The 26,049-nt window shown below is 39.8% G+C and overlaps 1 protein-coding gene across 1 annotated transcript in view; it reads right to left on the bottom strand.

Annotated features, from left to right (window-relative positions):
• chst11 (carbohydrate (chondroitin 4) sulfotransferase 11) overlaps positions 1 to 26,049 on the bottom strand; it is a 94,067-nt gene that overhangs the window by 6,563 nt on the left and 61,455 nt on the right. Inside the window, exon 2 of the mRNA XM_044020781.1 lies at positions 18,688 to 18,773. Within this exon, the coding sequence (XP_043876716.1) occupies positions 18,688 to 18,773 (86 nt within the window). The remainder of the gene's footprint in view (positions 1 to 18,687; positions 18,774 to 26,049) is intronic.

The raw sequence follows: 26,049 nt of genomic DNA, 5'->3' as shown, positions 1-26,049 counted from the left end.
GATAACTAGATAAGTTAATATGACTACACAGTCTTGTCACTTGGAATGTGTGCGGAATCAGCTCTAAACATAAAATACTTAAATTCTTAATCACTTAAATAATCCACAAGCAAACATTGTCTTACTACAAGAGACTCACCTATCTAAGTCAGATTGCCAGTTCACCTCACCACAATTCCCCCACATACATTTAGAAAGCGGACACATTTTTAAACTCTATAGCTCTACCACAGGTTATTAATGATCAGCTCAGGGCCATGGAGTCCTCTATCTTAATGACTGAACTCCATGAAGCCCTCCATTATATGCCAAACAGGAAAGCCCAGAGACCAGATGGATTCCAGGCAAAATTTCACAAAATATTCTGGTCTATATTAGTACCCATTTTTACAAACTGGTAATATAAATTAAGGAAAGCAGCATTCTTCAAAAATAAACACAGAACATATCGGTCTCCACCTGAAAACTGATAAAGACCCCACACTCACACACATTGAACTATCTCACTCATAAATGCAGATCTCAAAAAGCCTTAGAGAGAAGATTGGAAAAAATGACCCACTTCATATTTCACCCAGACCAGACAAGATTGATTAAGGGCAGACTCAACAAGAAAAGCATTTGATAGAGTAAACTGGAAATTTCCATATAATTATACATAAAATATAGTTTGGGATTTAATTCGAGTGAACATTTTTAATTGATTTTGTTTGGTGTTGAGATTTTCACCAACAAAAAACAATTGCTTTTATCTCTGTAATCATCTGTTGTGGTGCTGCTGTTGTATAATTTCCTTGGCTGTGCCAATAAAGCACTCTAAAATGAATGAAACTGAACCAAGATATACGGGAAGACAGACACTGTGATAGAGGTTTATTAAGTTTATTTTTATTCTAACGGACTTATCTCTTTCAAGACTCATTCCACAGACCATATAGAGATTAGTCCATGGAGGAAATAATGATATTGGAGCATATTACTGATACTGAGTGTTCAGTATGAGCAAATATAATTGGCATTCATCTGAGGCACATTTCATATTCAGTGATGCTTGTGATGAAGTGGACCTTGACAGGAAGGAAATAAGAGAGAGGTGGAGGAATGCCAAGAGTCTGAGGGGGTGGGGATGGCAGTGTGAGGCTTTCATTCTGAAAGATAGTCATGTTCTCTCATGTTATTTTTCCTTTGGGTCTGAATTCTCCTCCAGGGTAGTGCCGCAGTCTCCTCAAGGACTCTAAATTGATTGTACTGTTGCCCGCAGCATTTCAGCTCCATCACATAAGTGTGGTCTTTCAGGGCTACAGTGGCCAGAGCTGAAGTGCTGAAATACCTCAGGGACACCAACACCATACAAATTTAATCACGAACATGTGAGGAAACCAGCATTTTCACATTTTTATCACTTGATAAAATACAAAGGCAGCTCTGTGGCATGTTATGATCCTTCACATGACGGAGCAGTCATGAAGGAAATGGACAGTCATGCCTAGATGAATGTTATTGGTTAAAAAGGTTTACAATGTGCATTTCAACTTTAAAGGGACAGTTCAGCATTTTTCAAGTGAGGTAACCACAGTCACTGTGTTTACATACAGGTGTATCATGACGCTGTGAATCTCATAGCAGGAGATTTCAATCATGCAGACTTAAAGGCAGCACTCCCTAAATTTCACCAGCATGTTAAGTGTGCTACTAGGGGAGATAACAACTTGGACAAGGTATACTAGAACATCAAACAGGGCAACAAGGCAAGATCACTACCAGACTTGGGCCAGTCCGGCCACTTGTCCTTGCTTTTAATCCCTGCATATTCCCCCCTCAGGAAGACTGTTGCCAAATGGCCAGAGGTTGCCTCCCAGCAGCTACAGGACTGCTTTGAACATCAGGATCTGGAAGTGTTCACAGATAGTGTTCTGTGCTACATTAAGAACTGCATAGACACTGTCACAGTGGCCAGACACATCTGGGTCTACCCCAACCAGAAACCCTGGATGACACGGAGGGTCCAGCAGCTGCTAAAAGAGAGGAACACCGCCTGGAGGTCCGGCAACAAAGAACTCTACAGCACAGCCCTAGCAAACCTGAAGGGCATCAGAGAGGCCAAGGCAGACTAAAGGAAGAGGATAGAGGACCACCTGAGCAGTAACAACAGCAGGCAGGTGTGGCAGGGAGCTATGTCAGCTTAAGCATATGAATGTATACAGCTGAAGGCAACTCTTCAGATTTACCCCCCAAAAAGCTAATACTTTGGTTGAAAGGAGTCAGAGAAACAGAAAACATATGACCAGGGTTAATACTGGTCTAGGAGTTCTGTGATGGAGCGCTGCAGAAGGACTCCAAAATAAGTTGTATTTCTGCTCCTGGATGCAAATCTTCACATTCAGATTTTGCCATGGGCTTTCATAGTCTATGATTTCATCAATGTTACACTCTTCATCGCCTTGTTGTCCAATCGTGCTAGGCTTGTTATCCCAGACTCCTAGCCCCTTTTATAAGCGCCAGAACTGTTGCTATGTCAATCAAAGCACAGTGTGAGTGATTGAGACTGAGCACCTTATAAGCGGTGGAGATTTTCTTCACAGTAAGATTCACTGCAAGGCCATGCCCGCTGCACTGCTCCCCACTCTCTCTCCGTCCTCTCCCTCACTAAGCTCTCAGCACACGTCTTGACTTTTTTCAACATCCGGCATTGAGTGGACTTCGCCCCAGATGAGGGGGTTCAATTACACTTTAAGTATTTCATACAGGACTTTTAACACATTTTATTTTAAGTACATTGTAAAACTGTCAGCAGCTTTAAGATGCCGCCAATAGTCTCTTTTGTTGATACAACTACAAGTTTATCCATCATCTGAAAAATGTGCATTACAGCCATATAGTAACCTTTTTAAAATCTTGTGTGAACATACATAATAATTTCTTACAAGACAATAAACGTGACTATTGTGTATCAGGGTAGGACATTAGAAATGGCTTGAAGCAAATGCCCTTGAAATAACTGAAATTTCAGCTGGAAAACACATCATGGAGGCTTTTACTGCCCAATAAAATAGATAGTTAACTTTTGCAAAGCCTGTGTTGAAAATGGCCAACTAGGCATCTGTGGAACACACAAACTCCTAACCCTGCAATCCTACAAAAGTATTAAAGTATAGAGGATTATTATACTATTATTAATCCTTGTGTTTGGGTTTAGTGCAGGACCCATTTTTAGTATTTGCTAAAAGGCTTTTTTAACCTCAGACTCAATGGCCATGGCTCATTTTCTGTGAAGAACATAATAAAGAACATATTGAACATATTAATGACTACATACTTAACACCCTCTACAGATGAACATTACATATGTGGTGGGGAGAATATGTGTTGAAATTGTAGGTGCAATGTAAAGTACATTATCCTACCTGCCCCCATACCTTTTCCTTTGTATAGCATTTTCTCAAAAAGTACATTCATTTGGTCTAATGGGGGTTAATGGCAAATATTGTTCACAAATTACGTTTTTTATTATTATTATTATTATTATTTTTGTTATTGTTGTTGTTGTTGTTATTATCAATAATAATAATAATGATAACAACAATAATAATAATAACAATAATAGTAATAGCAACAAAAATAATAATAATATCATTATTATTTTAATTTGAATAATTACTTGTAACTGGGCTAAAGTGACCATCTTATAATTATTTCCTACATGAATATTTCTGTATTGATTTTAATAATGCAAATGGTCCAACACGCCTGTGAACATTGGCTGCATTTTTACAATGCAATGCAATGATACATACACATGCATGTATATGCAGTATATCAGAGGGTCATTGAATGTTGGTCTGTTATGCAACATGGTAAATAATAGTATTCCATGGCTTACAATCCTCTATTATAGCAGTTGACATTGAATTTAAATTGTGGTAAGTGGTATGACCAAAGTTCTAAAAAGACTTAAATTTTATTTTGAGAACCATGACAGTACCTTCTAAGAAGAAACAAGGTATTCTCCAACATTTGGTAACTTTGCCCTGTAAATGATCCAAAATGCCCTCAGTCAGTCATTCATTCATTGTCTAATGCTTTATCCTCCACATGAGGGTTGCGGGATTGCTGGAGCCAATCACAGCTGACACAGGGTGAAAGGCAGGGTCATACCCTGGCCACGGCCAACATACAGAGACAAACAACCATTCACTGTCACATTCACATTAACAAGAGTGTCAAGTTAACTTCTGTATGTTTTTGGACTGTGGGAAGAAACGGACAACCTGGAGAAAACAGCATTTCAAAATGGCAACCTTCTCTCTGAAAAGCAAAAATCTTAGCCATGTGTTCCACTGTAAATGCCTATTCTGTATCCCAGTAATTCATATTGCACATATTTAATGATCGTATTGAATGAATTACTTGTATACACTATAAACAGCGTGATATCTGCTCAAGAAGAAGGCCTCATCTCATACCCACCCACTGTGTGATCTCCACGCCTCCCCATTCACGCAAACACCATCACTTCAAAGCCTGTGCATCAGTGGCAAGTGAATAGCAGCTCTGTTGATGAAAATCTTAGATTTTTTATCTGCTCACAGAGACATCTGGCCATGATTCACATGAATGTGGCAGCAAATCTAAGCCCCCACACACACACACACCATCTTGGAGGACAAATGCTGTAATTAACATGAGAAAAGAACCAAAGAGAGAGAGAATCTGGTCATCTGCGGTGCCTTTACTTTTTTCCGTTCTTATCTTCCTTCTTTCATCAGGATTTCTGTCATCTATTTTATCTCTTCAAGCGGCTCAGTCACTCAAACTCTTGTGTAGATCTGATGAAAGACTGAGGATGAGGGAGTAAAGGAGGAGAAGAAGGAGGAGGAGGAGGTGAGATCAGTAGATGCAGAGAGGAAGCTGTGATGGAAGTCACTGACCTCTGGATATGTCAAGCTATTCCCACGGGACAGTTGATGTCATTACTCAGCTATTTGTTCGCACATTACCCCAATAATCCCCTGCTGACATAAACTTGTGTCAGCATCAAATACAAATCTGACAAAAAGTCATAAAAGCATGTGTATTTAGCAGCTTCACATAAAAAAGGTCAGTTTGGTTTGCCCTCTTCTGATTGTACCTCTAACCTTGAGCTCAGCAGTGTTCCTGCGGCTTCATGATAATTAACCTCACTGTAAACAGACACCACAGATGAAATTAGATGTAAAACTGGGTGTGAGAGATTCCCCTCTTTCTTAAGTGTAAAACATACAGATAATTCTGACCATGGATCTAATTGATAAACCTCTGTGTCTGTGAACGTCAGCTCGGACCACAAAAATGTTGACCGATGGGTGGCACCTCATCACAGGCTTCACATCTGGCTCCACCAGGAACTTCTCAAAATTCCACTAAATGTCACTGATCTTCAGAGGCTGTCTGTGGCACAATTTATCCTGTGGTTTCAGTCTTTTGTCAATGATGTTGGAAGGATGATTTTTTTATCGTGTTGTATCCTGTAACCTTGTTTTACGTTTGTGCATCTGATTCGTACTCCATGTGCTGTCTGTGAAGTGTAGGATCTAAACAAAGATCAATAAGATTCATCAAAGAAACGTGTGTGTGCGCGCCTTCTCTCTCTCCCTCACACACACACACACACACACACACATAGCACTGAGGGCAGTCTGTCTCTGCACCTCACTGCCTACAGACTGGCATTCATAGAGCAGGCATGCATAAAGCTGCCACTGTACCAAACTGTCTCTTTCTCATACACACACAAACACACACACATGCTGGCCCACAAACACACACATCCTTGCCTCACCTGCGTCTCTGTAAAGAGCAACAGGGCCCTGTAATAAGAAAGGCTTGACAGTTGATTCATCCTTTGCAGTGAGGCCGATGGCATGTTAACTTTCCATAATGCTATTAATAAGACATGAGGTCAGCAGAGGGAGAGCAGTCACCTGACCAGCGTCTCGCCACTTTTGCCCAAAGGTTACACTAAAAACCTTTTTATCTGTACTGATCACTGCAGCTGCACACAGTCAGACCTGCATCAAACCACAGGAATGTTCCAATGAAGGAGCTGGAGGGTAAAAGTTTCAGTCATGATGCTTTGACTAACTTATCATTCATTCAAATGAAGAAAACTTTCTAAAATTGATTCTACTGTTAAAAATACATGGATATTCAGCAGTTAGCCAGCAGTGTTATATTAAATACTCAAACTTCCTGAGGGGGGCACAGAGGTTCCTTCATTAATTCATTGTCGACCGCTTTGTCCTCCACATGAGAGTCACGGGGCGGATGGAGCCAATCCCAGCTGACACAGGGCAAAAGGTGGGGTGACACCCTCATCAGGTTGCAGGGCAAACACACAGAGAGAAACATTCACTCCCATACTCACACCTATGGTCAATTTAGAGTGTCCAATTAACCTCTGCATGTTTTTTGACTGGGAGGAAACCCATGCAGACACAAGGAGAATATAAGCTTTCATAGCTTCTATCTTTATTGGTCTCTCCTTCACTAACCCCCCTTTCTCTCCTCTCTCATGCCCCAACAGGTCGAGGCAGATGTTCGTATACCCTAAGTCTGGTTCTATCAGAGATTTCTTCCTGTGAAAAGGGAGTTTATTCTATATTATTGTAAGGTCCTTACCATGTAAAGTGCCTTGAGGTAGCGTATGTTATGAATCGGCACAATACAAATAAAATTGAATTGAACACGCAAACTCCACACGGAGAGGCCTGAACCAAAATGCAAACTGGCAACCTTCTTGCTGTGAGGCAACAGTGCTAGCCATGTGTGCCACAGTGACGGAAGCTTCAAAGTCCTCATAGCTCTCAGAGAACTTGTAGTGTTATATTGGTGGGCATAGCAAGTTATGAAGTTCAAAAGGAACAATAGGAAAAACGCTTGTTTGATATTATTAAGTTGTATACAGGTGTGTTGGTTACATTTCAAGCAACATATATGCGATAAAAGCACTAAAATTGCTGATTTCTGTTGCCATGGGAACTCTAAGGCCTATGCAATATACATGTGTTTTAATTTAATGTTGATAATATGTTTCACACCTCAATGCAGTCAGTGTGGGCTTCTACATCAGAGATATATACATCATATTGCTGCTTTTCGGAGTGAGGTCTAATTTTTGACATTTTACTTCAAATGTGTACACATCTGACCAGTCAAAATGTGTATTGTTAACATGAAATATTCAAATGAAGAACACAAATGTGCACAGCAGGGACTGTAAACCAACAGGACTGTCTGAGTCGATGAAATGAAGCAGTTTTAGCTTAGCAAAAAAACACACTGGCAGCCATGTTTTAGGTGAGGGTGGATGTATGTGCTGGGGACAGTGGTGGGGATGGCACAGTAGCTATGTTTACATGGACACAAGTAATTGGCATAAATGCCTGATTGGAATAAAAATATGTTATGTATCCATGCCATTTCGAAAAATCTGATCCCATAACAATCAAGTTTCATTCTGAACGAGAGGGCTGGTATCATAGCATTTGTTTACTACAAAAGTGAAAGTGAAGCTTCATCTTCTGCTTCTACTTTTAGACAAATTAGACAACACTGCGCATGTCAAAATAGTCCATTCTGACTGAACACTTGCGACACGTGTGCCCACACCACAGTTGGACCATTTTATTTTGTGTCCATGTAAACGATGGAATTTTAAATTCCAATCAGAACTAATCTGTCTAGAATGAAGACATTTTGTCAGATGTAAACATAGCTACTGATTACGTGTTGTCTCCTACAACCACACTTTAGGAAAACCCCTAAGCTATTGTTTTAACCTGTCTTATACTGAACAGTCCGACTCTGATCCAGATTTGGAAACAGTACAGGCCAAACGGCCTCACTAATGCAGCGGCACACTGCATATGTTTCCGCTGGAACATGTGTGCATGCACTAGTACTTGTTACTGTGTGTGTATGTGTGTGTGTGTGTGTCAGTATATCTCATAGAGACAGTGGGAGTATAATTACAGGAGCAGAGAAGAGATAATAACAGACTGCTATGACTTTCCCTCAGAGCCTTTTGTGACTTTTCCTGCCCCTTTTCAGCTGCACTTTAGACTTTTTCTCTGTGGTCCTCCCTCAGGAAACGTGAGCCAGGGAGGAGGACAATCTTAACAGGAGAGAGGAAAAGGAACGTATCACTTAGTGTCCTTCAATTTGGGATCCTGAATCTAGGAAGTTCACAGATAGCTGCCCTCAAACGGCGACACAGCAGAATGTCTGTTCAGTCGACACAACTGATTTATTTAAATATATTATGTAACTTTTGTGCATTTAAATATCTAAAAGTTGCACTCGTGTTTTGGTGTGATTTGTTAAACCCAACACAGTGCACCTTGGGTCGGTGCACACAGTGAAATATATTTACAAGTGAAAAACAAAATAAATATGAAAAATGTCCAAAATGCTGTTTATAAAAAAATATAGAAATGCAAGTCCAAATCAAAACAATTAAATCCAGTTGTGAGCAAATAGGTGTCGCCTCCTCTGTAACCCAATATAAACTGCCCGAGTGGGAGGTAGACCGCTCATTATCTGCCCCTCTCATCCAAACACAAATTATCCACCAAATCACAATGAATGAACACAAGCATGATTATTATAACAAACAACAATCCAAATGAAAATAAAGCCAAAGTATTTCCCAAATTAACTGTCAACTGCTCCCTTATTTCCTGCACATACTGAGGAGGAGATGCTGAGACTTCAAGTGATTGAGCACTGACGGCAGGGCAGATGAGTAAAAATATATCAAAGGAGACATATTTGTTTATAGTCCTGGAAAGACATTATATCATGATTTGTGTTGTAAAGTCTGCTTCTTCTAATCATCTTGGCAGGCTGTACACTGAGTAGTGTAATGCCCTCCACAGTTCGAAGTTCTTCACCACACTCCTTCTCCTTCCATGATAATTAAACTAAAGATGTTTATCCTTGTTGTGTAAGGGGCAATCCAGACTAAAGTGAGTCTACCTGAATCTGCAATTTTGTTTTTATTGTATCAGCCTTTTATCCACACAGAAATGGCATTTTGGGAGAACTAAATACGCCACCCTCGCATTTTTGTGTAGACACCGAATGCAGTACTTTGTGAAAACAACAAAGAAAACGGTTGTTTATGTTTCGTTTGGTGTCCATGTGCCATACAGTCTTGTCTCTTGACACAGTTTATCTCTTCATCTCTAAATCGCTCTGTCTCTCTCCTTTTACCTCCTTTCTTCATTCCTCCAATACTGTAGATAGACTGAGGGACAAAAAAGTGTGCAGCCTTCTCCTTTAACTCCCTGTGATTTGACTTGTGACTTATCCAGCTTCAAACACAAACACACATACACACCTTAAACCCACTGACACCGAGTACAGCTGGGCACTGGTCTGATCGTTTTACAGCAGACTCACACACACACAGCTGCTTTAGCGTCTGCTGTCGGTAAAAGGAGTGACAGTTCTTTCAAGTCCAGGCCACTCTTTGTTTCTGTCTTCCGCCTGTAATGTGGCCCAGAGACAAGCTATGAGAAAACAACAGGCTCTCCACTAATGTGAAGGCATTCATTTGTACTTATCAGGCTGGTGAAACAAACCCAGAGAGGTATTAACTGGTGCAGACACATGCAGACACTTTCACAACTGAATACATTCATTCACAAAAGGTCTGACTCCTCTACACTGCATGGAAAATACTCAGATAATGATGTACAACCGCTTTATTTCTATGTTCTATGTCTTTTTATGTTTGTGCTTCTCAAAGGAAGAACAAACATTTCTTAATTTCTGAAAAGAAAACCTTTTGTGATTCCAGTGAAACAACTGCTCTCTGTCTCCCTCTTTCTCTATTGGTTGTAACTGCAGCTTCACAGCAGGGGTTTTCTCTTCTTTCTGTTCTTCATTTCCTCATGTCAGAGACACATTTTCTGGATAAAGACATCTCAGTTAACGAGACGGCAGTTGGAGAAGCAGGGTTTTACATTGTCACCGCATTTCAGTTATGCTAGCTATGTCTCCTCAAGCAATATTTTTAGACATGATTAAAACATCCTGAAGAGAAGACTGGAGAGAAACGGTTATCAGTCTTTTCTCCATAATTCAATGTCCTCAGCCATGATTCTCTTGATCAGTGGTTCTCAAACCTGTTATACCAAGCACCACATGAGTAAATATTGAGCTCTCAAAATAACACCATTATCACATGTTAAAATACAGTGGTCCAGATTTATATAGTGAAGATATATAGTGAAATTAGATTAAGATGGAGCAAGAGATTAGGTGGCTAATAATTATTATTTAATTTATTATAAATGTTCGTTTTATTTTCTACGCACTCCAAACTTCAAATTACCTAGTATATACAGTAGAACAGTATTTCTGATTTTCCTCCAAGTACCACCAGAGGAAGCTGGCGTACCACTGGCAGTACACGCACCACAGTTTGAGAACCATGGGTCTAACATATATAATGTGTGAAGAGGTGGATCTCTGCATTTGCTTTATAGGCACTTTAATCACATTTGGCAAATCCCCTCATTCTGATTTTAATTTAAATAAATGACATGAACAGTGTTGGTCCTGAGGATACACAGTTTAATTTCACGCTTGAGTTGTAATAAAATAAAAGTAAAAATAGCAATGAGTGAGCTCCTGCTCACCAGAATGTGGGACTCCCACCTTCCAGAAATCCTCCTCGACTGGCCGCAGACAGCAGGTGACAGGGTATAAGCAAACACACGCACACACACGGTGCAGATTTCTCTTGAACACTGACCCCAACCCACTAAAGTTTGCTTTCACGACACAGCGCACAGAAATATATCAATGTGACTTCACATGAGGGAGAACACGTGGAAAATGAAACAGCATTGAATTATTGTAGCCCTGGTCTAATCTTAGCTGCACAGAAATAATAAAAAGAAAAAAAACCTCAAACCCCATGGAGACTTTAAAAAGCTGCACGGTGATAAATGGCCAATAATGGAAAAAATACAGACTGGGAAAGAGAGAGCGAGAGAATGTGAGGAAGAGAGGAGGAAAGCTTGACATGGTAAAGTAAGTAAAAGACATGAGGGAATAAAGCAAAGTTGGAAGAATCCAGTCTCCATCGTTAATTTCTGCAAACACCATGAGCACGCGATTTTGCAGCAAAAAGAAAATTACTTTGTGTTTTAACTACTTGTTGTGGTTTCAATTGGGCTTAGTCTCATGTCTAAAGGTTGACCACTGAGTTTTTAATGAAGCAGTGCTGTCTGTGACCAGGGGCACAGGAAGTGGGGTGCTGAGGGTGCTGCGACATCCTACTGACAAGGGGTGTAACACACAGCATGTAAATAGTTTAGTTGCTTGTTATTGAAACGTGTAATATGGAGAATTATTACTTTCAATCTTTCAACTCGAAGGTTGATGGTTAGATTCCCGGCTCTGCTAGTCTACGTGCCGATGTGTCCTTGGGCAAGACACTTAACCCCATGTTTCTCCTGATGGCTGTCATGGTGGAAAGATGAGCGATGTACATTTTTCTAAAAACCCCAAAAGTAACCAAAACACAGTGAGGATGCAGTCAGTGCAAAATTACAGTGATGTTACAAGTGTGTCGAGTTCCGCTAGAGAAGTTCAGGAGCCTGAGCATCAGCCCTTGTTAGCCCAAGAGGAAACGTTAGAAGGCTGTGAGCAAAATTGTTTTGGAAAAATTACCTTTTAAAAAATGCTGTCAATGTTATATTGCCTGTATTGTTCCTGCTGAGTGCTGGCATTATATTAAATATGTTCAATATATCACCTTCTGATTGATTTAATTGAGTTTAACATTAAAGTGTGTTGCTGGTTACTCTAACATTATTCATTACATCATTTTAAGGATGTTTCTCATGGCAATTGATAATGGTCTCATAGCTCTTGATGTGCGTTGAAGGAAGGACAGTGTGTTTGAGCATGCAAAATGATGTTCCCACGTGCATGACTGTGACTCTGCGTTCCTTCGTCCTCGTCTTTTCTTTGATGAACAGGTGCCAAATACAGTTATAGTGGATATGTTGAGGTTTAGAGCTAAAAAAAATTCCATCACTATAGTACCACCTCAGCGTAGGCGGAGACATCATAGCATAGCTGCATGAAACTGCATTGACTTTATTTTATACATGACACACACACACACTATTTATATATATATATATATATATATATATATATATATATATATATATATATATATATATATAGACATACATATAACATTTTGTAGAAAAGTGAGACGTGGCTAGTGAGGACTGGGGTGAACTGTCTAATTGTGTTTTTTCCTAACAGACATTGCCATTGTGCTTGAATTTACAATATAAATTATTAGTCGGTTTAACATTCACTGTATGATAGACAAGGTCCCCCCAAAAGGGCTTTACAGGATTTCCAGGACAAATTTCCTCAAATTCAAGACAAAATGCGCTGACACAGCTTAAAGAAAACTTATAAGAGCCGCTCCGTCCATGTTGTCCACCTTTATTGATTTGCAGCTCACTCTGCATCCGGCCAAGTGATTGTCCTTGGGGTCTTGGGCAAATCAGTCTTTGTAATTTTCTTTGGTGACCCAGATGCATTGTCCAGTGCCCACTACACCGCTACTAATTACAACTTTACATTTGTTCTGTGTAGGCCTAGTCTACGTATACAGCAAGCAATTCAGGGCATGACAGTAGGTGGTGTCGTAACAAACAAGAGCACTTGTATCAATGATGGGATACATTCATCGAAATAACAACTTAAGGACCAAAACATTTTTAAAGGATTTCAAGGACTCATAGGAACCCTGTATGGATTTGAAATGTGATAGAGCACTACCACACAACAAAATTCAAGCAATGAATTCCATGTATGGGTTATATATATGTAAAAGGACTTTCAGGGCTTCAGAAACGAGGTAATGACGCAGATACACACAAAAATGCAGCGTTAATTTGGCACTTCTGGGCTATGGGATCTTTCAATCTCTCTCTCTCAAAAAATATTTTTCTATTTTTCCTAATTTCCCCAAAAACAAAAATCAACATCTTCTCTCTTTTTATTTTTATTTTTTAAAGAAAGTTTTCAGTTATTTGGGGAAAATAATTTTTAGGGGTTGCTTTTCAAATTCCTTGTTGTGTTGTTTCAAAATGTGATTTCAATCTAACAACGATACATTGTTTAGGTGTAGAGTGGACAGAGATGCGGTTAATTATAGAAGATAGAGGACAGATGGACAGACAGGAAGTGACAGATAGTGAAGAAGATGGTGATGACAGAAGAGAAGAGGAAGAGGATACTCTCTCTCATCCATCACTGTGATAGCATCACCTCTTGCAGTGTCCGCCTGTCTGCACCACACTTTCCTGACACACTGAGCTCAAACACAAAACACTTACCTGAACAAAGTTTTCGGCTAATTCATTCATTCATTCATTCATTCATACATACTATACATGCATACATACACTTTGGAGGAAAAGCAGATTTACAGCACATGAATAATTCAAGTACAAATTCCAACCTGTAAGGCAACATTGGCTTCACTTCAGCTTAAGATTGCAAATATAGCACAATGAACAAGGTCCCTTTGCTTTTTGTCTAAATTACATTATCATTGCAAAGGAGGAGTGGTGAAAACTGCTGGAGATACATTCAAGGACAGAGGGAGCAAAACAATAGAAGGAAAAACTTCAGTTGAAAGCAGAATAAAATAAGTTACTGTTGTGGTATTCACACAGTAACTTAAAAATGTGTGCACAAAGTAAAGATTACACAACATGTACTGACAAAATGTATACTCTTCTACGTTCTAAGACATAGACCCATGGTTCTCAAACTGTGGTACCAGTGGTACACAAGCTTCCTCTGGTGGTACTTGGAGTCAGAAATACATCCAATGTTCTACTGTATATTCTGGGTGTTTTGAAATTTGGAGTGTGTAGAAAATAAAACAAATAACTAAAAAGAATTACAAATTAAATAATAATAATTAGAGCCACCTTATCTCTCGTTCCATCTTAATTTAATTTCACTATACTAGTGTCTGAAGTATATGTGAGGAAGAGGATGATGATGAGAAAGCAAATTATCTTATTGGGAATAAGTCTGCCACCTGTGAAAAGACTGTAGCTGACTTTGCTCGGCCTATTTACACCACTGTATTTCAATGTTGACAATAATGGTCACAATTTGAGAGCTAAGAGAGCTTGAGAGAGGTAAAACTTGATATTAAACGATTGAGAACTACTATTATTGTCTACATCTAAGATTGTGAACTGAATCTGTAACATATCTATTTTACCACTGCATGCATTCAATTCACTTCTGGGCTTTAAAAAATGTCATCATGTTCTTTAAATGTAGTTTAAAAGTACATCATTGATTTTACTGTTTATATATTAAGAAGCCTGTGGTGAAAAGAAAAAAACCCAAACCTCTTATCTGATCGGAGGCAATGAAGTGTACACAAATACTTTTCATTCTTATGGGGTGAGTTTTCATTAACGTTGTTAATCTATGTTACTGATCATTTGAAGTCACAGTTTTTTCATGCTGGACGCTGTCTTTTTAATTTTGATTAACACACATGTGATTACATGTGTGAATCACACGTGTGATTCATGCTCACAAAGGTGTGGCATTCACACATTATTCAAGCAATATTTCTGATCTATCAATACTGATTCAGTTTGGATGCACACACCCACAGTCAGGTGAGAAGCAGATGGTCGGAATGGCAGATGGCAGAGCGATAGTTAAGACCTTTGACTGGCCGACTTTTCAATTTTTAAATGTGAAAGCTACGGCCCACGTGAGCCACATGAACAATATTTCTTTTAGAATTTTGATTTAAATCTCAGAATTCTAAAAAAACAACAACCCCTCAGAATTCTGACTATTTTCACAGAATTCTGAATTTCCTTTTTTTTTTCTTATCCTCTTCGGTTGAAAGCCGTAGTTGGGGTTGGGTGATTTTATAGACATTTAGTGTGTTGTAACACTGTAATATGAAGACAGTCTTGACACTATAGTCTCTAGACAGTTAAATAAGTGACATCATTTTGGCTCAGAAAGTGTTGTCATTATATACTTTTTTACAAAGTGATACTGCTGCTTTAAGTTATGTAATGGTATTGATTTTCTGACACACATGCACGCACACACGCAATTAAATAGTTTAATCCATCCATTTTCATACATCTATTGTGTCATCCATGTTAAATGAGTAATCAAGTTTGTCTGCTATACTTCCCAACAAGTAACATTGTTATTCTACAAAAGGTTTCTATCTATCTATCTATCTATCTATCTATCTATCTATCTATCTATCTATCTAGCCATTTAGCTATCAAGCTATCTATTATTTTCATTCCATATTTTCAGGATCTTTTCCTTTGATGGTCTGCTTTGCATCCCAGTTGGACAGAACTAGGGGAAATGACCCAAGCAGCAAATGGACAAAGGAATACAAGCACAGTCTGTTTTTGCAGCAAGGTCTGCAAAAACCAGAAGGGCCTGAAGATCCACCAGGCAAGGATGGCCTGTCTCAGGAGGGACCAAGTGTGACATTTCAATTTTCGTTGTGCCTACTGCTGAACCTGATGAGAAGGAGGAGGAACCAGGTCTGGAATCTCCCCATAGTACACGCAACCCCCCAAGCAACACAAGTCCCCCCATCAAGCAGGAAGTTGGAACACCGTAGGGTGAAGTGGCCTGCCACTAACAATAAGGAATGGCTAAAGCTGGATGAGGATGAGGACGACAAGTGCCTGGTATCCATCTCTAAGGGCAGTGTCTACCAGAAACTCCAGCCCATGTGTAACATCATAATGAACATAGGAGCAGAGCAGTTCGGCGTCATAGAAAGACAAGGAGCAAACAATCCAGCGAAGTTCAACTGGCAAGAAGCCAAGATTAGACAAGGAAGGGAAAGGACAGGGCTCAGAAATGCAACGCTTTCATTGGCAATCCTTTCGGCTTTACCAAGAGACTACTGGGCCAGAAGCAAAGTGGCCATCTCGCTTTCCCGGTAAAGCAGATTGACCATCATCTCCACGCCACCTGCAGGGAAATCCTGAGGGACCATGAGCTTGGACCATCTAGGGAACTGGTGGCACCGACAGAACCAGGGATCAAATTAAACAGCGCTGAACACACCCTGAAGAAGGTGGAAGAGGCAGTCAGCCTCTTTAAAGCCGCATTACACTCTGGCCTGTGCAGAGAAGTGCCGACTGATCCAGGATGAGATATGAGCAGAGATGGAGGAAGAACACTGCAGTAAGGCATGTCCAAACAAGGAGCATCGACCAGGTGGAACAGACAGGTTCCTACAAAGTCACCTGGGCAGAGCTCTGGAAAGCAGAACCATCTCGCATTAAGTTTCTCGTCCAATCAGTTTATGATGTCCTACAAGCTTGGCAAACCTACATATCTTGGGACTGGTAGACACTCCTGAGTGCAATCTATACCGGAAAAGGGGCACCCTGGAACACATCTTGAGCTACTGCTCAAAAGCACTAGGGGAGAGGCAGTAACGCTGGCACCACAACCAAGTTTTAAAAGCTTTGGCAGAATCCATCTGGGCGAGGGTGTATAAAGATTAAAGACCAGAAACACCCTATGACCCTGGGTACTTCACTGATGACGTATCCAAGTAGCATCAGAAGGTGTATTCAAAGTCAATGTCCTGCTGAATGGACAATCGCAATACCAGCTAACCCTAACCCAATGAAAATTGTGAGTGACCAAAATGGACAGGATTCAAAATGAACATATTCGGGGGACAGCTCAGGTTGAACGGTTTGGAAATAAAGTCAGAGAGTCAAGGTTGAGATGGTTTGGTCAAAAGGTGTTGAAGATGGAGCTGCCAGACAGGAGGGAAAGAGGAAGACCACAGAGAAGGTTCATAGATTTGTGAAGGAGGACATGAGGACAGTTGGTGTAACAGAAGAGACCTCAAGGAATAGGACAAGATGGAGGCAGATAATCCGATGTGGTGACCCATAAATGGAGAAGCCAAAAGAGGAAGAACAAGGAACTTATCAACCATTATTTAAAAACTATTAAATAAATAAACTTGCTCTTTCATAAGGTTACCACTCTTTCAAGTCTGCTGTCCAAAGAGATGCCTCATCCCTTTGATGTTGTATATTCTTTGAAATGTAATGAACATGAAACATAAACAAAGTAGATGAGCTGAGAAGTGCTGAGTCACAGGTGTACGTCTAATCCACCATGTCAGTCTTTTGTTCTACCACTTTTTCTCTGATCAGTGAAGAGGAAAAGCCATTTAAAGTTTTATGCTTTAATTTTAATGCAGGCAATCATGTAGTTACAGCAGGTGTTATGTTTCAATGGCTGCCACCTTATAAAGCTCTATATATCTAAATTATGAAACATAAATGAAGTGTGGCTTCACTGACTGGAACAGACACTTATAGCATAAAGATAATCCTGCACTTCAAGAAGACGAGTAGGTACATACTAACGCTAATGCCTGGCACTTCTTCCTGTCAGTCTTAACAAGTAAAGTTCTAAGGCTTCTTATTTGCATTATTTTGTTCCAACAGAATGTCTTTATCTGCAGAAAAAAATTAGGAGGTACAACTAAACTTTGTAGCCACCCCCTTTTCTCATCAAATCCCAAACATCCAATATTACATTCATTGTTTGCATTTTATCAACAAAAAAACTAAAATGACAAACAGGTATAAAGGTAAGTAATTAGACACATATGTATCTTGGCCATAGGTAGCATCTTCTATAAAAAGTATTTTTTCACAGTTCCACTGTGATCTCTAAAACACATTTGCTGAGTTACCAATCGTGTAGTTTATTTAAATTTGTTAAATATATCCGTTTACAAAGTTGAGGATTGGTTTCAGTACATTTTCAAAAAACAGTGTTGGTGCTGCTAATCTCAAAATCCGAAAGATATTTATCAGTTAATTGAGAGAATGGTTGCAGAGGCTCCAAGGGAAGTGTGCATTGAAAAATCGCATATTGCTTTACTCAAACTGGACCTGTATTGGACTAGACACAAAAAATTCAGACAACCTCCTGCTGCACTCTATATGTGAGTGGTAAACTGTAAAGACTGAATTAACTGAACATTTTCTATACTTAATGTGTGAAAATAGCTCTACAACTAAAAAAAGTAACAAAAAGTGTCATGTCCTGGTTTAGTTAAGTTCAATTATTTTTTCTTATATTACTTCTTTAGTAATTTTTTATTTTGAAATCCACATCTTGTCTCATTTTAGGTGTGATTCTCGCCTCTTGTCATGCCTTTTTGAGTTTTGTAAACCTCAGATATTGATTTTGTACCTCTGCCTGATAGTTGGGACTTTTTACATGGTTTCTGATTAAAGGACTGATCCTTTGGAGGAGACGGAAGTGAGGTGCTCTGAAATGAGAGGGTCTAGCCCACAGAGAGCTTACCGTTTACATCACCAATTCTTCCACTGGCATGCAACAAATTTGGAGGTATGGTCGGCTGTATTTCAAATAAAATTGAAATGGGACAGCCTAGGTTGATGCACTGTGATGCATTTTGACAACATCCAGTCACCGAATGCACGCTCCGGAAGATCCAGCCCATGTATTAGGACACAACTACAGAGAGAAAGAGCAGATAGGAAAACAAATGTGTCAGCCTTTTACCTGTGAGGGGTTGTAGAGCTCCTGCAGGGCACTGCGGGACCCTTTCCTACAGCAGCTGTCCACCATGAAGGGGTTCCTCCGCATGACTGCAAATCAAATGAGACATCAGTCAGAACAAAATACTTTGTGTTTGCTGTGTTTCCGTTATGGTATGGTTTGGTTTGCTACAGTACTATACAGTTTGCAATGGTAAATGGATCAGGACTATCATACATGGAACAGACTGAACTGGATCTTCATTTTACACCACCAATGAAACAGCAGAAACAGAACACAAAAATTATGGAGAAGATTTTAAACCACCAATGTATATTATCCGTCTCTAAAGGCAGTCAGAGAAGTCTGGCTTCTCTCTATTTAGCTGTGGACTGCTGGACACCTCGTCAAGGACACCACTTTGGGAACCATCACTTTAAATAACTTTAAACTGCTGCAAGAAGGAGGCTGAAAGCTAAAGGGATGAATAATGAGAGCAGTGACTGTATGCCAAGGGCGAAGCCACAGTTCAGTGTCTGTTTGGCTGGATCTCAGCTCTTTACACAGCTCAATACTGAGCAGTAGCTGCTGGCAGTGGCTCAGTGCAAGGAGCCAGCCCAACACTCCGCCCCCGTCGGCACACTTTGTCTCTCCAATGACTCTGCATGGAAAAGTGCTGAAGGACGGCAGTGCATCGACAGGACGGAGAGTCTCACTTCCTTCATCTGCATCACAATCATGCATCAACATGCAGTGACGACTTTGAAGGCAATAAAGCAAATGTGCTAATGTGTTAGTGTACTAATCAGTGAAAGGGAAATTGTAATGACATAGGATTAATTTCTAGAGAAACATGCTGTCAAGACTGATTTGACCCGTCTTTCTTGAACATTGTTGTTGTTCTGTCAAACATCAAGTATTACATAGTCAAATTCTTGGAATGTTTCTAACATTCTTGGCAATAAGGTGAGTCTCAATACTACAGTTTTTGCCATTTACCCATTCTGCGACTGTTAGCAGAGCAGCCAGCACAATTTGTGGTTCAGCATCTTGCCCAAGGACACTTGGGCCACCAAATTTCTGGTAAGACAACGTCACGCTCTACCTCCTGAGTTGCAGTCACCCGTATAAAAGTCACAAAGAGACAAAAAACCACCACAAACAAACCCTCCCTATTTCTTCTGCATGTTTGCGTATACACTTTGCACTACGACAACAGGATACAAAACAACCAAAGCTGAAATTAGGTGTTTAATTTTAGAATCTAGTCTCGTCTTTCCTTTCAGGCCGAAGAAGAGAATTGTTGCTGACACTTTTACATCTTTGCTGGATTATGGCGCACTTATATAAATGAATCCGGCACAGTACCAAATGTGGGCAGGGCGCCATTATTGTGGTGGCAAGCCCCAATAGGAATGGATAGTTTTCTGTGTTGGTCTCAGCTGCTCCAACAATAGTGATGACAAAATACACAAGCCTTTCCTTTAAGAAGAGTGTCGTGTGTAGAGGTTCAGGAAACCAACATATCTGCCTTTCTTTAATTCATGTATCAGCTCTGTAATATCAATGTACCCTCTTAATAGGTTCTGTTATCAAGCTAGTAAATTACTGTCACTTTATGTTGCTGTGAAACGCAAAACAGTTCACCTTAAAAATAGGCCAGAGCTGTAATCCCAAGAAAACCAGTGTGGTTTACTCTGCGTGGCTGCTGTAATCATGTGTCCAGACCCATAATCAAACAAAGATGTCCAGCAATGCAGATGCTCTGTTCATGCATTCACTTAAATTCAAATCCACTTCAAATCCAATTCACTGATTTGGCTGAGTATTGTCATGTGGCAATCTACACTACATGTAATTAGTCTGCATTTCCTAGACCTCCACTGCTGTAAGAAAAGCTCTGCCAGCTCTGTAAGGACATGTGAGTTAGCAAAGGTTTATGGTAAGAGATCTTGGTCAAGATAGAATGGCATCTGTGTCTGGCTCCAGACCATGGTCCGTCTATGAGTGACCAGGCACTTTCAAACTTTGCATTTGAAAGTTTTATTAAGTGCAAATTCAACCAAAGTGTTCCCTACTAAAATGCATTTGAATGCTACAAGATGTGGTACTGGCCGATCACAGGTTTATCAGTATGTTGCAGATGTGAAGTCTTTCTGGATTTACAAAATTGCAAAATATTTGGTTGTGGCAATTTATAATTCTTCAGTAAAGTTTGCTATTTCAGTGCACTGCTATTATTTCAGTGCATCATTCGTCTTGGTCATGATTGAATTTAGATTTTGGACTCGACTTTAGCTTGGTCCCTGTGTGTTATCTGGGTCTTCGTACACTATAGTCTTGGTCGGTAGGATCAATCTACTGATTGATTGTCACATCCACACTCACTCACTTCAATATAACTAAAACATTAAGGCCAAAAACAAACACACATAAAAAAGGAGCTGAAGAAACATTATCCCATCATTTATCCCATCAGGTAGACTGAAAGATAAATAAAAGATAACACTTTTCTTGATCTTGGTCTTGGTCTTGGGCATGGTCTCAGTTATTGTGGTCTTGATTACAACACTGACGTGTCGTGTAATCTGTCTGCAGTCCTAAACCAGATCCACTGACACTGCCAGAGCCTCAGGGAGCGAGCTGAGTGCTTGTTATTGTAATGAACCCCAACAGACAGCCATGACCTTCAAATGCCAAGGGAAGGATCAAGAGATGTCTTTACACGCTTAACACACACACTCAGATTTCCACAGCTATTCTTCTTCGGACACTGAGTGGACTTCCATTGATTTGGACAGCCTGAAGAAAGCTAACCAGAATTCAAATCTTAGGCTTTAACCCGTTCCTCAGATATTACGTTACATGCACACACACACACAAATATTGATTGATAACTTTGTTGCTGCTCTTTATTCATGGAGTTCACATGTATTCTTCTGCGGACGATGTATTCCGACAATTACTGTTCATCATGGACAGTGCAATGTTACACTCTGTGGAATATTTGCCTTTACAGCTGGCTCATGCAAAACACACGCATATGCAGACCCCCCCCAGACCAGGCTGAATCAGCAGAGCTCTGGTGATTAGAGAAGAAACAGGCTAAGGTAATGAGGACTTGGTGCTGGTGTTTAGGACTACACCACATGGCGCACAGCTGTGATGATGTGTAGGTATCTGCAAGCACCAGAGAATCTTTCACTAATGATGACAGACACCAAAATAAATAAGACTGAAAGCCAAGCAGAATAACCCCTTAATCACCACACTTCACTCTCAATCTCAGGCGGCTGGAATAATTGTGCCATCACTCGAAAGAGCACAACAAATTTTCTCATCCCACAAGTTCACCCTGAAAATGTTCAAGAATTCAACTGCCTTTTTTCTGACTCTTAATGTGATATTTCAAGAATGTATGGAGGGAATCATTTTAAACTGGACTGATACGATTGCAGGTCAAATGCTTAGTTCAGAAAATCTGGAGGGAATCCTTCCAGATTTGCAACAACTTACTAATGCCTCTGGCAGTAAGCCTTAACTGATTTAAACACATTTTCATGCAAAAGAAAACCACTAACACACAACATATGTATCCTATAAATAACAAATGTGTTTATGAAGGTGCATGTCACCCTCATGGGTCTAAAATGAGCAAAACAAAAATCCTGCAGAAAAAAAACATCACTTGCAGCAGGTTAAACCTAGAAAAAGCTTAGCTTTAAAAAATGGAAAACTAGTACAACCAGTACTGGTCTCAACAGACAACATGCACCACATCTCATTTTAATAATATAACTATGAATAATATATATATGAAATACATCTTCCATGTGAAATCTTTTCTCTGTGCTCTGTACTTGCCCGACTCTGACCTTAAACTAGAAGTAAAACATATCTGTCCCTGATAAGTTAAGGGTATGAAGAGGCCAATCACGAGACATCACCAGCAAAACCACTGCTGCAGCACATGGGACCTGAAGTGTGCGTTTTGTACACCGTGCCACACGTTTTCCCAGCCGTTTTATTTAGTTTAAATATTTTCAACGTATCACTGTCTCACTTGGCCCCAGGCAGCCAATCAAATCAAGCATGCGCAGGGCTTTACAACCCAAAACCTTCCCTTTTTATGGCCTTTTCTTCTTCTTTATCAGAAATAGAGCTGCGTTTCCCCCCTCCATTCTTCTTTCCCAGCTCACTCTTCCATGGTGTTTTTGAAGCAGCCGTGACTGTTGCGATGCATTCCTGTATGATTGTTTGTATATAGCTGCTGCGTTAATCTCATTGATAGTAGAAGGGATTTAAAATGTTAAGATCATCATAACATGACATGTCCCTACTAGGGAAGAGCAACACTCAGTATCAGTTATCAGTTAAATACTGGGAAATAACTAGTTTGGATATCAAAACAAGTTAAATACTAAGCTCAATAATATGCAAAATAAAACAAACCCTCTAAATTTCACATAAAAGCTTCTTTAAGCACAGTCTATAAAAATGTGGGCTGTGAATTTCTTTGTATTTGGAAAGGAGTACTTGTTATACAGTTGGAAAATTATATTTGTGAAATGTCGTCATTTAATGGTAAATTAGAACTGACTGCATTTTACACCCTTTTTAAACACCAGTGAAGAACAAACTGCACACAAGAGCAGTGGGCAGCCAGGGGAGCAATGGGGGTTGGGTACCTTGCTCAGGGGCACCCAAGCTCTTGACCTGGACTCAGGATTTAAACCAATGACCTAGAGTTTCATGCCCAATTCCCTTCCACTAGGCTGTGGTCTGCCCTATTCTTCAGTAAAAAAATGTTGACAGTTTTGATGTTTCAAAGACGAAAACAAGAAACAAGGCAGTCAAAATAAAAAAAAGTTATATTAAATTCTAATAAGCCTCTGTCAGCCTCTGTTGCTCATGTTGGAAGCAAGTACAGAAGCACACAAAGACAGCCACCAAAACAAAGAAGTTAAGTAAAAAGTGTTATTGAACAACCTCTAGCTACATACAGTACACCCAATCTTCTGCTGGCTCTGTTGCTAAGAGCAGATCCATGTCAGACCAACAGCAGTCCACTAAAGGATAGGCTATTCTTTGAGCTGCACAAACATCCAAACACAGTAGAGAGAACAGTAAACAGTGTTCTCTCTCTCAACTTTTTCTTAGCAAGTATACTGTCTATTCTTCCTCCCTGCTACCATCATCCTGCAGCAGAACATGCACTCAAAACACTGCCATTACTACTTTACTAGTCCTTTTTAAGAGCAAGTGGGGGCAAAGATGGCACACTTCCAGCTCAAAACAGACCCCTCTGTCTTCCACTGAAATCCCTGGGGAACACTCTCTGAGTGCTTCACAGTAAAACTTAATGCTCCTAACATCTCCTCAGACAAGCTTGGCTCCTTATAATTGAGATGCAATGTGCCCAGGAGAGTCAGAAACACACAACTTTTACAACTGATCTAAAACATCCAGTTTGTTGACTTTAAATAAAAACAAATAAACTGTGAGAATACCACCTGTAGACCTGGGTCATAATTTCTGCAATCGACTGACCTATTAACATCTACTGCCATTTTCATCTTGCCTTTAGACAGCCTTTTCCAACTTGAGATTTAAGTTTCTGTCACTCACACCACAAGTGGTGAATATATTATACAGATACCCTACACACCATACAACACGTGTAGATTTATTAAGTGAACATTTCAATGAGTGGCAAAAATGTGTATTTTCTTGTAACGTAACGTAATGTAAAGTTAGTTAACTAACTAACTTTAACCCCCCTAGCAGCCATATTTTCACACATAACACAGTGTGAGACAGTGTGTTCATTCATTTATCGTCTACTGCTTTATCCTCCGCACGAGGGTTGCTGGGCTGCTGGTGCCAATCCCTCAGGGTACACCCTTGACCGGTCACCAGTCCATCGCAGCGCCATCATAGAGACAAACAAACACTCACACCTATGGACCTAATTTAGAGTGTTCAATAAACCTCTGCATGTTTTTGGACATATGGGAGGAAACTGGAAAACCTGGAGAAAACCCACGCACACACAGGGAGAACATGCAAACTTCACACAGAAAGGCCTTGTATTTGACTTCTTGAGTTCTTGATGAAGCATGAAAGTGAACTTTGCTTTCCTAATGCAAAACCATACAAAGTAGGGGTGGATCCTTTATTGGGGGATGATATGAGACATTTTATTCTGTATTAGCGGTTTATTGTAACGGTCACCGATATTACACCGTATACTGCTCCTACTAAATCAGTATAAGTGTATTTATTATTACTTTGTTTTTTTATGTTATTACCTTGACCTAAGGGAGCTAATTGTATTTATACATTATTAATTTGTTAATTTTGTTATAAAAGTTCTGTGCTGACAAACATCAAAAGGTGTTTAAACTGTTTTGTGTTGGTGTTTGACAGAGATTTTCCTTTTTCATTGTAAATGCATCAGCTATCTGCCTCATTAACTAGTAACAAATATAAATATCGGCCCAGAAAAAAATAATATCTGTTGACCCCTAGTATAAAGAGCAGGTGCACTCATTGAACATCTGAGGAGCAGGATCTTATGATGCCATTATTGATAGGGAGCCAATGGAGTTGCTGCATGACAGGTGTTATATATATATATATATGTGGAGTGCGGAAAATACAAGGGAAAAAACAACTTTGTGGGGACATTTTGTCTGGGTCCTTACAACTTTAAAGAGATTTTTCAGGATTAAGACTGGGTTTTAGGGTTAGGGTAAGAATTGGGTTTTTCAAATCCGGCCCGCAGGAGAAATTTGTGTACATGTGTACATAGTAAATGTAGGCTTTGCAAACAATATTAATATAGTAAACAATAATAAACTTAAGGGATCATATTTTTGAAATTTTTTCTCACACAAATGTCAGGGTTTTTTTTGTATAAAAGACACTTTATTAAATGTAAAACAAAGGGAAATTTGGAGTCCTTGTAAAGGTTGTCATGCTATTATTTCACTGGTCCGGCTCACTTGGGATCAAATTGCGCCATATGTGGCCCCTGAACTAAAATGAGTATGACAGCACTGGGTTAGGGTAAGGGGCTAGGGAATGCATTATGTCAATGATGCATGTGTGTGTGCGTGCGTGCGTGTGCGTGTGTGTGAATTAGTGTCTTGAGGGCTTGGTCTAATCCCTTTTATTTGATATTACTAACATGAAGATAATACAGAAGCAATTCCAGCGTCATCCTCAGGCTCTCTCTCTCTCTCTCTGTGTCTCACACAAACACACACTCAGGAAAAGAAGCTGTGAACTCTGTTTGTTCCTACAATGCTGAGCTTTGTCTGCACTTTGTTTCATTACCCAACACCAGCTTTAAATGACAGCTCTGCACAGAGACAAGCAGCA

This window comes from Solea senegalensis, linkage group LG3 (genome assembly GCF_019176455.1).
Source record: "Solea senegalensis isolate Sse05_10M linkage group LG3, IFAPA_SoseM_1, whole genome shotgun sequence".
NCBI lineage: Eukaryota > Metazoa > Chordata > Actinopteri > Pleuronectiformes > Soleidae > Solea > Solea senegalensis.
The sequence above is the reverse complement of the archived record's forward strand: the minus strand, read 5'-3'. Positions and strand labels throughout refer to the sequence as shown.